Source organism: Ascaphus truei, chromosome 2 (genome assembly GCF_040206685.1).
Source record: "Ascaphus truei isolate aAscTru1 chromosome 2, aAscTru1.hap1, whole genome shotgun sequence".
Lineage (NCBI taxonomy): Eukaryota > Metazoa > Chordata > Amphibia > Anura > Ascaphidae > Ascaphus > Ascaphus truei.
The window spans coordinates 313,513,475-313,530,974 of record NC_134484.1 but is presented as its reverse complement, the minus strand read 5'-3'; the positions used below and the strand labels follow the sequence as shown (position 1 = coordinate 313,530,974).

General features: G+C 50.6%; 1 protein-coding gene across 1 annotated transcript in view; it reads left to right on the top strand.

Moving 5' to 3' along the window:
- ZPBP (zona pellucida binding protein) overlaps positions 1-17,500 on the top strand; it is a 229,959-nt gene that overhangs the window by 16,633 nt on the left and 195,826 nt on the right. The window contains exon 2 of the mRNA XM_075586462.1: positions 10,649-10,765. Coding sequence (XP_075442577.1) covers positions 10,649-10,765 — 117 coding nt within the window. The remainder of the gene's footprint in view (positions 1-10,648; positions 10,766-17,500) is intronic.

Here is a 17,500-nt window from a genome sequence, read left to right as displayed (position 1 = left end):
TTTAGCCCCGGGCGAGTAAATATTGGCCCAAGCAGCACACGTTTGGTACTAGGTGGCGAGTAGATTTTTTTGTGTGGCGAGTAGATTTTTTGGTGATTTGTCAACCACTGTGTATATATATATATATACACAGTGTTCGACAATTAATGATAACCACACGCCCGTTGGATTTAGGTCGCTTTTTTTTTTTTAATAAATAATCCCCCTCCCTGATTGTATTAACGCGGGGAAGAGGGCTGGCAGGCAGCTCTGGGTTAGTCCCTTCCCCCGATCTCCTCCCCCGTCCTGATCTTCAAATATATATTCATATATATATATATATATATATATATATATATATATATATATATATATACATATGAATATATATTTGAACCACCTTGATTTCAGCTCTGGAGACCCCCTGCTGTCCGAGAGACTTACCTCCGTTTGGGGTGCCGGTAGGAGCCCTGGCTGGGTTCACAATACGGAGGTCTGTATCTCGGGAGGCAGGCGGTCCCGGAGCTGCATTCTACGCGGTTCAGCTCCGGAGACCTTTGCTTAAGGATGCTGAAGAATGCTATCTTTCCTTGAAAGAAGGTGTGAGTAATACTTCAAGTAAGGGATCCTTAGATCAGGGTCCAGGGAAGTGTCACAGCTAGAGTTGCTGTAACGCCAATTCTATGTCTATGCACACCATGTTTCTATAGTATGGACTGGTAGGTCATTGTAAGGATGACAGGTAGATGGGAACCTCGAAAGAAGTACACCAAACACAAAGTCCTGGACGGTACCTGGGAATGGCTCCAATTACCTGGAGTCAGAGATTGCATGTTCCCTTTAAGCCAGGGCAATGGAAGGTGACAAGCCATGTGTGCCTCCCTGGGAAGCTATCTGAGCACCCAGGGAAGAAGAATGTATGAAACCTGTCTTTCTAAATGAAGTAACCAGTATGTCTAATAAAGTCTCTGGTTTCCTTTTGAAGTGAAGCTTCTTAGGCCTCGATTATACCAAGAGCTGCAGGGCGGCAGCACTATTCTGTGACGTCACACTGTGTAGCCGCCGAGCGGCATCTTGATTTATACCAGGGAGACTGAGAGAAGAGGAGGCGTGGCCGTGAATAGTTCTCCCTCATTGGCTGAACCTCTCACATGACGCGACCGTCGGCTGCCCAAAACAAAATCCTCTGTCTCCTCTCCAGTCGTCCGCCCTGCAGCTCCCGGCAGCACGCACGCCGGCACTGATATGTTAACTTTCATTGGATTTATGTCTTTTGTTTTTGGGCGTCGTGCTATGCGACGCCACCGGCGCTTTTCAGTATAATCACAGCCTACGGCTGCGCTTATAGTTAGGGCTACAGCGACTGCGACGTTGTGCAGCACCGTAGCAAGTACATGCAGTCCGTCGTGGGTGCGACAGCGACGGCTGACGTCACGTGGGCTCGATCGCTGGTAGTCAAATGATTTTGGCTTCTTCAGCGATCGTCAGCGGCACATGAGCGGTTCAGCCAATGAGGGCGACCTGCTCACGGCCACGCCTCCGCCACACTCCCCGATCTCCCTCTCCTGTCTCCTGCACTATAAGCAGGAGTCGCTATTACAACGACGACTGACGTCACGCGGTTGCGTCGCTGTAGCCGTAACTATAAGCGCAGCCGTAGCTGGCACAAATGTCGTTCTTGGGAGACGGAAGTACAGTAACGGAAGTAACGTTATTGTTGGCAAAAGAGGTCGGCGCGCACCATTACGGGCAAAAGAGGCTGTTGCCGGGGCTCGCGCATCAGCCGCTGGCGCTTGGAGCATTGGCAGCAGCTGCCGGCGCTTTGCGCATGTGCAGGAGAAGCAGCACACACTTGGGAGACAGACACCATACAAACAGATACACACAGATACACACACACACACACACACACACACACACAAAGACACCGACACACACACACACAGAGATAAGCACACACAGAGATGCACACACGCACACAGATACACACACACACACACACACACACACAAGGAATTCACAGTTACTATAAATATAGAAGTGCAACTAGCTAAAACAAGGGATGTGTACTGAGCACGTGCATTCTAAGGGCTTGGTTATACCAGTGCACTACAATGCGTGCACGCGCATCTGTGATGTCACTTTTGTGACGTCGCAGAGCCACATGTGCAACAAGCACATTCTTCTCCGCGCGACTGCAGGGGAGACAAGGCTGAAATCTGTTTTTTGATTGGACGGCTGCGTCACAACCAGAAAACAAATGTCAAAAACACTCAACTGTCGCCCGCATTGCAGTAGCAAGCGGTGCGACAGTTGCGGTTTGTATATGTGCTTTGCAGGGAAGCATACTATTTGTTTTGGCGCTATGCGGCGTCGCTCCAGCCAACGCGGCGCACGTTTTTTGTATAATCATGGCCTTAGTCAAACTTCTTTGCGTTTTGTCACTGAAATTGTGTTTTTTTGATTTTTCATTGAAAACATCACCATCACAAATACAATTTTTGTGACAAAAGATAAAGAAGTTTCACTTAAAAAGCGCGTGCTCTGCACACACAACCTTTTTTTTACATTTGCTTACAACACCCGCCACCTCTGTTGCCAGCATCCTGAGGAAAAGGTATGAGGAAGTCTAAACACCTGCACCCATCTATTCGACCACACTCAAATGTGACCCTCAATTTTGCGAGCCGGGCAAGGAGGGGTTACATAATTAATTGAAAAATATTACGATTTTTAATAAAAATTGTTTAGGTTGTCTTTGAATTAACCCAAAACGTGGTGTTGGTACAGCTAAACCCCGTTATAACGCGGTCCTCGGGGTCCACCCCGAGACCACCGCGTTACTAACGGGGTCGCGCTAATTTAAAAAAAAAAATGGCCGCCGCATCAGTGTTTTTACCCGCGGTCCCGGCTTCCCCCTGCCACCGCGTGACAGGAGATGGGAGGGGGGATTCCCCTCCGGTCCGGCTCCCCCTGCCACCGCGTGACGAGATGGGAGGGGGGATTCCCCTCCGGTCCGGCTCCCCTTGCCACCGCGTGACGAGATGGGAGGGGGGATTCCCCTCCGGTTCCGGCTCCCCCTGCCACCGCGTGACAGGAGATGGGAGGGGGGATTCCCCTCCGGTTCGGCTCCCCCTGCCACCGCGTGACAGGAGATGGGAGGGGGGATTCCCCTCCGGTCCGGCTCCCCCTGCCACCGCGTGACAGGAGATGGGAGGGGGGATTCCCCTCCGGTCCGGCTCCCCCTGCCACCGCGTGACAGGAGATGGGAGGGGGGATTCCCCTCCGGTTCGGCTCCCCCTGCCACCGCGTGACAGGAGATGGGAGGGGGGATTCCCCTCCGGTTCGGCTCCCCCTGCCACCGCGTGACAGGAGATGGGAGGGGGGATTCCCCTCCGGTTCGGCTCCCCCTGCCACCGCGTGACAGGAGATGGGAGGGGGGATTCCCCTCCGGTCCGGCTCCCCCTGCCACCGCGTGACAGGAGATGTGAGGGGGGATTCCCCTCCGGTTCCGGCTCCCCCTGCCACCGCGTGACAGGAGATGGGACGGGGGATTCCCCTCCGGTCCGGCTCCCCCTGCCACCCGCGTGACAGGAGATGGGAGGGGGGATTCCCCTCCGGTCCGGCTCTCCCTGCCACCGCGTGACAGGAGATGGGAGGGGGGATTCCCCTCCGGTCCGGCTCCCCCCGCCGCAGCACAGGGCCCTCGCGCCGCAATACAGGGCCCCCTGGCCCTGCCGTAGCGCAGGGTCATCCTGCCCCCCCCCCCCCCCCCATGCCCCCCCGCGCTGCACCGAGCCATCCCACCAGCCCCCGCAGCATCGGGGGCCCCCGCAGCAGCCATCATCCCCCTCCACCGCAGCACCACCCCCACCCTGCAGCCACATGCCTCAAAATCATCCCCAAGGTAAGGTAAGGCTGATTTATGTGTGTGTGTGTGTGTGTGTGTGTGTGTCAGTGTGAGCAGTGTGTGTGCAGTGTGCAATGAGCAGTGTGGCAGTGTGAGCAATGAGCAGTGTGTCAGTGTGTGCAGTGTGAGCAATGAGCAGTGTGTGTCAGTGTGTGAGCAGTGTGTCAGTGTGTGTCAGTGTGTGTGCAGTGTGAGCAGTGTGTCAGTGTGTGCAGTGTGAGCAATGAGCAGTGTGTGTGCAGTGTGAGCAATGAGCAGTGTGTCAGTGTGTGTGCAGTGTGAGCAGTGTGTGTGCAGTGTGAGGTGTGTGCAGTGTGAGCAATGAGCAGTGTGTGTGCAGTGTGCAGTGTGTGTCAGTGTGAGCAGTTTGTGTGCAGTGTGAGCAATGAGTAGTGTGTGTGTAGTGTGCAGTGTGTGTGCAGTGTGTGTGCAGTGTGTCAGTGTGTGCAATGAGCAGTGTGTGTGCAGTGTGCAGTGTGTGTGCAGTGTGTCAGTGTGTGCGGTGTGAGCAGTGTGCAGTGTGTGTGCAGTGTGTCAGAGTGTGCAGTGTGTGTGCAGTGTGAGCAATGAGCAGTGTGTGTGCAGTGAGTGTGTGCAGTGTGTGCAGTGTGTGCAGTGTGTGCAGTGTGCAAAAAAAATTTTTTTTTAAAATGTAAAAAAAATTTTTTTTTTTTTTTTAAACGGGAGCCATGGGAAAACCGCGTTATAACCGAATCGCGGTATAGCGAGGCGCGTTATAACGGGGTTTAGCTGTACTAGTTTCCCAGGACTTATAGCCTCACTAGCACTGCCCGTGCACTGGATGTAATGCAAGTGATATGAATTTCAGAAGAACTGCTGGTAGCTAGTAAAAAAGTTAATATTGATTAAGTACCTGTTTTAAATCGTAAACTATGAAATAAATTACAAGACTTTGAAAGAGGGAGAATTGAATAAATCCTGGTGATGGGAAATAGGAGACTAGAAAGTACACTAAAATGGTTTTAGAGAAATATTTAGGTCAACATTTTGGATATGGAAAAATCTGACCTGGAAAGCAAAGATATTGTTGAAGAGAGACAGTGTGACAGATGAAAAGATATGTGTGAACTTCATATATATATTATTTTCATATATATATATTATTTTCAGGATTATTTGACACACACACATATATATATATATACAGTGTTCGACAAATCACCCAAAAATCTACTCGCCCAACCAAAAAATCTACTCGCCACCTAGTCCTGCTCCCAACCCCGCCCCTAGTCCCGCTCCCAACCCCGCTTTAAAATAAAATATATAAATAAAATACATTTAATAAATTCCTAGTCAGAACAACATTCATTTTTGACATAAATGTATTTATTGTATTACATTATACTACAATTAGGCCTTGTTACGTGTGTGTGTAAATGTCAGATCTAGAAATAAAAGCCAGGTGTGAATGACTACTTTCCTGAACCTCTTAACCAGTGTCTGGACGTCCTGCTTCATAATATCTAAAGCAGCAATCCCGCCTGGGATCTTACCTGATCCGCAGTCCCCCAATGTCCAGGTACCCTCATTCCCGCAATGTTATTCATTGGAGGGAATGTGTTCCCTACCTGTCTTCTGGGTTAGGGGGGATTCCGATGTCTTCCGTGTGAAGCGTCTTCCGTGTGAAGCTTGAGTCAGATCTGGAAGACAGCAGTATAGGTTATTTCGGTGTAGAATAGGGCAGTTAAGATATATAGGGTAAATAAGAGATCCAGAGTGTGGGGGGGAGAGAGAGAGTGGGGAGAGAGAGAGAGAGAGTGGAGGGGAGAGAGAGAGAGAGTGGGGAGAGAGAGAGAGAGTGGGGGGAGAGAGAGAGAGTGGGGGGAGAGAGAGAGTGGGGGGGAGAGAGGAGAGTGGGGGGGAGAGAGAGAGAGTGGGGGGAGAGAGAGAGAGTGGGGGGAGAGAGAGAGTGGGGGGGAAGAGAGAGAGAGAGTGGGGGGAGGAGAGAGAGAGAGTGGGGGGAGAGAAAGAGAGAGTGGGGGGAGAGAGAGAGAGTGGGGGGAGAGAGAGAGAGTGGGGGGAGAGAGAGAGAGAGTGGGGGGAGAGAGAGTGGGGGGAGAGAGAGAGTGGCGGGAGAGAGAGAGGGTGTGTGGGGAGAGAGAGGGTGTGGGGGAGAGAGAGGGTGTGGGGGAGAGAGGGTGTGGGGGAGAGACACAGAGGGGAGAAACGGTGGGTGACACACATAGAGGGTGGGTGATACACAGAGAGAGAGAGGGTGACTGACTGGGGGGGGTGACTGATTTGGGTGGGGGGAGGAGACTGATTGGGGGGGAGGTGACTGATTGGGGGGTGACTGATTGGGGGGGGGTGACTGATTGGGGGGGGGTGACTGATTGGGGGGGTACCTCTGGTGTCACACACATACACATGCTCCCATACACACATACACATGCTCCCATACACACATACACATGCTCCCATACACCCATACACTTGCTCCCATACACTTGCTCCCATACACCCATACACTTGCTCCCATACACTTGCTCCCATACACCCATACACTTGCTCCCATACACCCATACACTTGCTCCCATACACATGCTCCCATACACACATACACATGCTCCCATACACCCATACACCCATACACTTGCTCCCATACACTTGCTCCCATACACCCATACACTTGCTCCCATACACCCATACACTTGCTCCCATACACTTGCTCCCATACACCCATACACTTGCTCCCATACACTTGCTCCCATACACCCATACACTTGCTCCCATACACTTGCTCCCATACACCCATACACTTGCTCCCATACACCCATACACTTGCTCCCATACACCCATACACTTGCTCCCATACACTTGCTCCCATATACCCATACACCCATACACCCATACACTTGCTCCCATACACCCATACACTTGCTCCCATACACCCATACACTTGCTCCATACACTTGCTCCCATACACTTGCTCCCATACACACACGGGAGGGGGGGGGGGTAAGGAAAGGCCGCGACCAGCACCACCACCACACTCCTCCCCCACCCACCCGCGCCCATCTCCCGGTCGTGGTGGGGGCATGCCGACAACCCCCCCCCCCATACCTCACGCGGGGCGTATTGGAAGCTTTGGGGTGGCAGGGTGGGTGGGATGCACGTGGCGAGGAATCCCCCAGCGGGCGCCCCAAGGGACAGTCAGCCCCGCAGTGGCCGCCACTGCCCTGCTCCCCTCGCTGGCATGTCTTCACAGTGTGCGGCCAAGCAGCTTTGCAGACTGCTTCTTCCCCCCCAGCCCGCGGCGTCATGAAGCTAGCTTGCGGGGAGGCGGCAGGGTAGGTGGGAGTCACGTGGTGAGGGCCGAGGCCCCCCCCCCCGCACGCCAACCGGGCGGCAGCAGTGGGGACCTCCCGCCCCGGGCAGCGATCGGTGGATCGAGGGGGAGGGGGACAGGAGCAGGGGACAGGAGGAGGGGAAGGGGACAGGAGCAGGGGACAGGAGGAGGGGACAGGAAAAGGAGCAGGGGGCGGGGACAGGAGCAGGGGACGGGGACAGGAGCAGGGGACAGGAGGAGGGGAAGGGGACAAGAGGAGGGGAAGGGGACAGGAGAGCTGCCGCGGTGGGGAGTAGGGAGCCATGTGGGGACCAGGGGGATCGCAGGGAAGGAGCAGAGGGGCCGCAGCATGGCGAGTACTTACTCTTGATGTCCGGGCAGAAAGAATGGCCGCTCGTTGGGGGCGGGCTCATATAGAGCCTGGCCGCGCGCCCACAAAGCCTGGGAGCGCGCGCCAATCAGCAGTCAGGTAGGGGGAGTTTTTTTATTTATTTATTTTTCAGCGCGAGCATGGAAAATTTGAGCGCGAACGGGGGAAATTTGAGCGTGAACGGGGGAAATTTAAAAAAAAAAACACGTGTGCTGCTTGGGCCAATATTTACTCGCCCGGGGGTTAAATCCACACGCCCCGGGCGTGTAAATGTATAGGATTGTCGAACACTGTATATATATATATATATATATATATATATATATATATATATATATATATATATATATAGTCAAATAATCCTGAAAATAATTGCCTGCAACCAGCAACCTTCTCATAAATTTTATTTTGATCCTTGAAACGTAATAATACTTGTCTTATTTGCGAGTTTAACAAGTGAATTCTCAAATTACTTTCACATTCTCCATTTTTTCACTATTCAAAATGCATAATTAACCCCCCCTCCCCCCCCACAAATTAAATGAAAGCATGTAAATGTAAATATAAGAAATTGTTTTACTTAAATTTGGGGATTAATTAGCAATTTTTTTTCTTTATGGATTATTTCAGGGGTGAGCAAACTTTTTATGCCGAGCCCCCCTTTTCATCCATAAAATTTCTCGGGGCCCCCCTTGCCTGATGTAATCAAAATCACATGAAAAAAAAAAAAAAAAAACCCTTTATTAAACGGTATACAATATAAATCCAAATATGTTTAAATACTTACATATTTCAACAGCTTGCGCTTGCAAAATTAGGCTGCGTCCACGCTGCCGCTGAGAGCGGTGACATCACCAACTCTCCAAGCATGAGCACAGGGTGTCCTGCATAATTTTGCAAGCGTGGATCGGGGCTATTTGTGTGTGTTTGTGTGTGGCTGTGTGTGTGTGTATTGACTGCTGCTGAGCGCACTTCAAAGTCAATTTTGTTTGTCTCCCCAAGCGCCAAGCTTGGGAGAGCGTACGTGCACAAAGGCAATCCTTTGGGGGGGCATTCATCCACCTCTTTGCTACCTCCCTTCCCTCTCCCCCCCCCCTTTTTTTTCTTCCTTCCCCTCCATGCTTTTTGTCTTGCTATCCCCATTGTCATCCAACTCCTACCTACAGTGTTATTTTTTTTTTCCGTTTTCAATGTTGTGTTTTCACTTTTTTTTAAATTATTTCTGTACATTCATAGTATGATTGATATACTGGCAGCCTACCCTTTCACTTGCAGAGGATCGCAGCGAAGGAGATTGCCAGCGGAGGAGAGCAGAAACACAGCGCTATTGCAGGGCAGACACACCGAAGGAGGGACGTTTGACTTCACCGTGCTCGGGCGTGCTCCTCCCCGTACCTCCGAAGCCCCTGCGCGTGCGCTCACACACCATCACGTTGCCGCCACCTGCACTATCCTGTTCAGCCACCCGCACACATGTTCAGCTGCCCGCCCATGCACATCTTCTTGGCCGCCCCTCGCGCACAGCTTTTGCGTCCTCCCGCGCACAGCGTCTTCCGGCCCGCGCACCCAGTTTTCGTCGCACGCTGCCTGCGCCCCCCTAAATAATCTTGCGCCTCATTGCCCCCCAAGCTTGCGCACCACTGCATTACAACACACACTCTCTCAATCAATCACCACATACACACACTCACCGCAAATACACTCACCACATACACTCAATCACCACACACACACACACACACTCAATCCCCCCCACGCACACTCAATCCCCCCCCCACACACACACACCACACACTCAATCCCCATACACACCACACACTCAATCCCCATACACACACACACACACACACACACACACACACACACACACACACACACACACACACACACACACACACACACACACACACACACACACACAATCCTCCCCCCCACACATAATCCCCCCCCACACACAATCCCCCCCCCCCCCACACACACACAATCCCTCCCCCCCCCCCACACACACACACACAATCCCCCCCACACACACAAACAATCTCCCCCCACACACACACAACCCCCCCCCACACACACACAACCCCCCACCCACACATACACAATCCCCCCCCCACACACACACAATCCCCCCCCACACACACACACAACCCCCCCCACACACACAATCCCCCCCCACACACACACACTCAATCCCCCCACACACTCAATCCCCCCCCACACACACAATCCCCCCCACACACACACAATCCCCCCCCCCACACACACAATCCCCCCCCCCACACACACACAATCCCCCCCCCACACACACAAACTCAATCCCCCCCCCACACACACACAAACTCAATACACACACACACACTTTCACACGGGGGGGGGGGCGACATGCTCCGATCCCCCAACCCCCCATGCTGCTGAAAACTGGTGCAGCAAGCAGACAGGAAGAGAAGGAGGGGCCGTCTGTGTGCAGAGAGAAGCCCCGCCCCCTCTGCAAGACACAGACACATAGAAGCAGCAGCACGGAGCTTCTGGCTGCCCGTGCAAAGCTCTGCCCGCACCCAGGTTTCCCTGCAAGCAGTCCGCGCCCCCCCTACATAATTGGGGGGGCGCGCCCCACAGTTTGCGCACCGCTGGATTATTTCATGATTTAAAGATCAGGACTATAAGGTGTCTTTTATCACTGGACGGTTTTAAGGCATAGCAGTACTTGGTAAATATGGCAGAATGTACTTTTATTATTATTACATATTATGTACAGTTGCTTTTATCTTAATCTTGAAAAACGATTAAAAACATGTTGATCAAACATATTAACATCGCCCTCTGCAACATATGCAGTAAACTGTCATGTCTACTTGATTGTAAGCTCATTGGGGTAGGGACCGAATTACCTTTTATACTAGATCATCAAACAGTGGTGACCCTAGAGTATTTTACTGGCCTCATCCTAATTATATTGCTCTGTGGAATATACTTGTGTTTGATTAATTTGATTTACAAGGGTGAGGAGGTACTGTATGCACAATGGACAAGTACTGTACATTATCTTCTTTGACATATTTTGTTTGTTATCTCTCCACAGTGCAATCATTCACAATTATGGAAAAGTTGGATTCTTTGCCAACCTCTGTAGCTACAGAGCCAACTTTCACTCATAGCCAAAGTACAATGAAAATTGTAGGATCAAGCAATATGCCAGGTACGTACAAGTGCAACATTTATTATGGTCTTTATCAAGTAACAAAACAGTTGGAGAACTGACACCTGAGGAATCGCTTTTGAAAGCTTGTACTTTTTTCAACTCCAAGTACATTAATGTTTACAAAATGCTGGAGAACATGTATAAAACTATACAACAACTACTGTATAATGTCAAATAAATAACTAGTAAAAAAAAGAGAGGAGAAGAGAAAAAGAAAGATGTAGCCAGACTACCTTTCCGTGCACCTGCAGAAAGCCGCGGGTGCGCTTCCTGCTGCTCTCACGTTTCCTGGAACCGTGGTAAATGCTTTTACCTGTAGCTTAGATAGCTGTAGCTTAGATAGCTTATGCATAAGGCCTCAGGCATGGTCAGCGCTTATGCCCTGACCCGTGCTGAGGCGCGCTGCTGCTCGGCACTGAGCCCCTGCAGCCGCAGTGAGAGCGGCTTTAGCAGGGGCTCGCGCACGCGTCCGCACGCTTGGGGAAGCGTGTGTCTCACTGAGGTTTCAAATTTGGTGCTCGCCGGAGCGCAGGACCGGTCACATGAGTGGTTCGCCCAATGAGGGCGAACCAGCTCAGTGACGTCACTGGCCCGCCACCAGACCCGCCCCCGACACGCCCACGGATGGCGCGCTGTGTAAGGCCAGGGAAAGCACCGCTTTCCCTGAGCCTCAGCGCGCCTCCGCACTGATTAAACCACTATGTCCCAGGCCTAAGGCTGTGTTTATAGTGGAGAGTGGCCGCGCTCTCCAGTGCTGATGCTCACCTCTCGCTTACCAAGCGGCTGCTTTTCATGTTCTTGCCCCTCAGACAGAGCGTGTGCTCTGGTAGGCGGGGCTTGTGGGGCGGAGGCGAGGCGGGACATGGATCTGTGTCCGAGCTAGGGCAGGGGGACAGGATTCTGTATCAGAGCAATATATATATATATATATATTGTGACAAACGCCCATCTTTTGTAGCGCTGACGTCTGTCTGGGTTCTTCCCGACACAGTCTTCTAGGGTTATTTATACAAAAATAGGATCATGCAAAGTATTATGCTGCTTAACTCAGGCTTCTGCCTGCTTTATTTTCATCCAAGTAAGGGACTGCAGCTTTAACAAGTGTAGATTAGAGGTACTCAGATACTTTCATTCAGCAGTTCACACATTTCAGTGTTACAGTATTTCCCACACTGTTATTTTTAAGAAATAAAACCAAAATCATATAAAGAAATCCTATCCCTTTCAGGGATCTAACTACACAACAGAATCAGTCTCTCTAACAGCTGCTGGCCAACTAACCTGGTTCCCCAGCTTAAAACAATGCTCTCTCATTTAGGGTCACTAGATACAGCACAGTCTTTTAGCAACAACAATAACCATTTGTTTTGTCTTATCTGTTCGTGGTGGGAACTCGGTCCCAAGTGTCCAGGCAAATCCTCTGGTACTGTGACACTTGGAGGGGCCGTCCACCCCGAAACTGGATACCGGGGAGCAGCGATACCCCCAGCCTCCAAGCTCTAAGGAGAGAGAGTGAAATGCAAAACCTCTCTGCTCTAAATACCTGTGCATGTGATTAGAAGAGCAGGTGAGGGAGAACTAGAGCCATTGTAATCTGTGGTCTGGATTTTCCATCCAGCTGCCTGAGTTAATGGGAAGCTGTGGAACGGATCATTTTTTAACTATTCCTGCACTTTCTGACCTAAAATGGGGCAGAAAGCTGCCTAACATCTTTGGACTATGTCACAATATATATATATATATATACAGTGCTCAACAAATCACGAAAAAATCTACTCGCCACACAAAAAAATCTACTCGCCACCTAGTACCAAACGTGTGCTGCTTGGGCCAATAGGAGCTCGCCACGATGTTAAATCCACTCGCCTGGGGCGAGCAAATGTATAGGTTTGTCGAACACTGTATATATATATATATATATATATATATATATATATATATATATATATATATATATATATATATATATATATATATATATATATATATATATGATAATTTATTTGTTTACAATATACAGATATATATATAGATACTAGCTGATATACCCGGCGTTGCCCGGGATTTACCCCCCTTCACAGATGGCCCCCCCCTCCTTCACAGCTGCGGTCTTCCCCACATGACTGTCCAGCCCCTCTACCACACAAAACAGCCCCCCCTGCACCCCACATCACTCTACCCCCCTGCACCCCACATCACTCTCCCCCCCTGCACCCCACATTACTCTCACCCCCTGCACACCACATCACTCTCCACCCCGGCACCCCACATCACTCTCCACCCCCCCTGCACCCCACATCACTCTCCACCCCCCCTGCACCCCACACTCTCCACCCCCCTGCACCCCACATCACTGTCAACCCCTTGCACCCCACATCACTGTCAACCCCCTGCACCCCACATCACTCGCCACCCCCCCTGCACCCAACTTTACTCATCACCCCACACCTGTCTTTCCCCCCTGCACCTCACATTATCCCCCCCCCTGAACCGCACATCATTGTCCCCCCCATGCATGACTCCCCGGTCCTCGCTAGCAGCGGTTTCGGATGTCCCTCTCCTCGAAATGTAAGGTAAGGGATTCAGGGAGGAGAGGGACTCCGTGGTGTGGTCTGGCCGGCCCCGTCCTCCATCTGCGGCCGTAGGGCAGCATGGAGCGATCGGTGGCCGGGCAGGAGTGAGAGAGGGCCGGGACTCCAGTTGGTCTCCCGCGTGGTGCCGCCTCTCGCCCCCCACACCGCTGGCTGTAAGCGGGGAAGCCAGGGGGAGAGTGTGCTCGGTAGGAGCGGCTGTTAGTGTTGTGACCGGGGGGAGGGGGGTTTGTGGTGGGGGAGAGGTGAGGCCTACGCCGAGGAGCGGCGGCTGTTTGTGGTGTGGCCGGGGGGAGGTGTGTGGGTTCGCCAAGTTAGTAAGGTTCCAACTGCAACTGCAAGTGAGATGGTCCTGCTAAGTGAGGTTCCAAATCCAAGTGAGGGCAAGAGGTGCAATGTGAGGGGTGGGGTGACGGGGGCGGGGGGGTGGTGTGGGGTGCGTCCGTGGCCAATGACACAGGGGGAACACAGGGCCAATCACACAGGGGGAAGAAATACACACACAAACATTATTTCAGTCTTATAGATATCCAAAATATATATATCATATATATATATTTAAAAAAAAAAATATATATATATATATATATATATATATATCTCATTTAATATATATCCACTATATCCATGGATATTTATATATATATATGGACCCCGAATTATTACACTGCACACTGCACACACTCACTGCACACACACAGCACACTGCACACACTCACTGCACACACAGCACCAACACACAGCACACACTCACTGCATACACTGCACACACTCACTGCATACACTGCACACACACTGCACACACACACACACTGCACACACTCACAGCACACACAGCACCAGCACACTCTCACAGCACACTGCACACTGCACACACACACACATACACACACACACTTTCTCTCCCATACACTCACACACTCACTCTCTCTTTCACACACACACAAAGTGGGGGGGAAAGAGAGAAGAGCGGCCGGCTCCTCGCCTCCATCGCCCACCCCAGTGGCCGACCGCACACCACCCCGCTCCCACCACTGCTCTGCTTGCTTCACCCGCTCCCCCACCCCCCCATCATCTCTCGCCCCAGCAGGCAGGCAGCCACGGGAATCGGGGCAGAGGGGGGACACACTGTTCATCTGCTTCCCCCCCTCTATCTCCCGCCCCGGGCAGGCAGGCAGCCACGGGAACCGGGGCAGAGGGGGGACACACTGTTCACCCGCTTCCCCCCCCCTCTATCTCCCGCCCCGGGCAGGCAGGCAGCCACGGGAACCGGGGCAGAGGGGGGACACACTGTTCAACCACTTCCCCCGCCCTCTCTCTATCTCCCGCCCCGGGCAGGCAGGCAGCCACGGGAACTGGGGCAGAGGGGGGACACACTGTTCACCCGCTTACCCCCCCCTCTATCTCCTGCCCCGGGCAGGCAGCCACGGGGATCGGGGCAGAAGGGGGACACATCCCTCATCCCCCCTCCTCCCGATCGGGTGCGCGGCAGGCTTTTTTTGTTTTTCAATTTTTTTTAAATTAGCTCGACCGCGGAGGGAACAGGGAGTGGAGGGAACGGGGAGCGGAGGGAACAATGGCCGTTCTCAGGTCTAAGCTCATTTCTGAGCTTGGCTCTGATTTGGACGGCTGTGACTGCACCTCCTCTCCAGCAAGCGCTGAAACACAGATTTGCCTGTAGCGAAAAGCTGGGCGAGGTTGCGCACGCGTGAGCACGTGAGCGGAATATTTCACTCAGAATGGCACAATAATAAATAATAGGTCTCAGATTATATACTAAGTGCGCCTCAGCGTGGATCAGCAAGCACGATGCATCTATAAACACAGCCTAAGTCATAGTCCTCAAACTTATTATTGGTATTAGCAATAGTTATATTCCACTGTCTCAACTAGTGGCTGCCTTGCATGGCCACAACTTAGTTTAGCTTGCTTATAGATAATTGTTTATATTAATAAGTAAAGGTAAGTTGACTCATGGTAATATATATATGTGTATTTCTTGTAGCCCAATTCTCAGTGTAAGGAGTAGTAGAAGGCACATGTCAGCCGTGCATAAAGTATCAGTGCCTATTTAGACCCAAAAGGGTTTCTCGCAGACCCAAACATATGCTTGTCTTAGTCCCAAATACAAGGGTTAGGAAACAACCATAATTGCTTGATTGTAACAAGTATATTGAGTCCTAAAGAAATGTTTCTAAAGATGAGCACAGGTTATCAGGTAAATTCTAGAACTGGTTAAATGAGTGCTCAAAGGACTGTACTCACGATATACGGAGTGCTAATAACCTTCCAGACCACATGAGATTTCATTGGAGCACTGCCCTGTATGAGTCATAGCCCCCATGTTTGTAGCGATTTTAGTAATAATCATAATATTCAGTTTCAACTAGTGCTTGCCTTGCATGGCACACACACACACACACACACACACACACACACACACACACACACACACACACACACACACACACACACACACACACACACACACACACACTGTCCCCTCAGTCTGTTACACACACACACACTGTCCCCTCAGTCTGTTACACACACACTGTCCCCTCAGTCTGTTACACACACACTGTCCCCTCAGTCTGTTACACACACACACCTCCCTGTACCTCCGCTGGGGGAGGGAGGAGAGAAGGGAGCTGGTTCCTGGCCAGGGGACTCACACAGACAGCTGGCATCCCGGCTTCTCCAGACTGCATGAGATCCTCCCCTGCTCCCCCCCTCTCGCAGACTCATCAGCTTCTCCCGCTCAGCACACAGATCAGCTGCTGCTGCAGATGCTGGGTAAGTGCTGCTTTGAGGTACTGCTGCAAGGCAGAGTTTAGGGAGAGCTGAAGAGTTATCCCAGCTCTCCTCTAGCGGACGCGGAACCCCTGATCGCGGCGGCAATTTTAAAAAAAAATCCCGGTTATAACGCAGTCTCATTCTGTGGCCCCCGAGCACCGTGTTATAACGGGGTTCAGCTGTATATATTTTTTTTAACCTGACACACTTCGAACAAATGCTAATAAAACTTGCGATAAAGGTAAGAAAATGAGTAATGACAGGCCAATACACAATATTGCACGCATTAATGCAATGCAATATTTATTAGACGAAATACCATGAAAACAATGGTAACAAGTGTGTTCTTATTGATGCACGCAATCGTTTCTTTGACACTTCTTCTGTTAATGTGGGGAATAACATCTGCTACAGTGCATCTGAACTATATGCCGCTATTGATTATATATGAAGAAATTGTTTTCGTTAACGCAATGCACTCTATCGATTAGTTTTGAAAAAAGAAATATTAATACAGTGCCCCATTTGATACATTACCTACATTGGGGTAGATCCGCAAAGTTTTGCTAAATGTTTTATTGTGACGTTACACCAATTGAACGTATCGATACTAGTAAAGACATCCACAAAGGTGATTAGCGTTACGATTAACCAGAGAAATATCAGATCACACATTTTTAACTTTTTTTTTAGCCTACAAGGAAACAAGGCTGGTTTAAAGTGGTACCCAACTATTGTACCAATTTTTTTCATTCATTTATTTATAAAATGTTTTACCAGAAATTAATACATTGACAGTTACCACTCGTTTTCAAGTATTTCCTGAGCACAGAGTTAGGATAATACATGTGTAACTCCTCTCCTTACCCGGCTTAAAAGGGAGTGGTTGCACAGGTGAATGTAGAAGTGCAGGTGTTGTGCACTGGACTCTATCTGGATGTCAGGGGCTGATGTCCAGCAGGCTAGATGTGTAAGCTTTGAAGTAGATTGTTGAGATGATAAAAGGCAGTAGAGACGTTTTATTGAACAATAACTTGACATTCTTTATTGACTCCAGACAGGACCGGTTTTCATGGTGAACACAGTTAGTCCAGGAATGTCCACACGGCTTGACTCCTCATTTATAATCCCTTTCAGTGGGCCTACCAATAAAGGGGCACACATCTGAACTATTGAAAATAATAAAGAGGACTTCATACAGTTACATTAGTTACACAATTAACATTTAATATGATGAGACCCCCCACCTACTTCCTCCATGTTGTTATGTGGGCCTTAAGTCCTCACCCCCAATATTTTATAGTTAATGGTGATATCATCAGTTACCATAGTTACATGGGAGGTG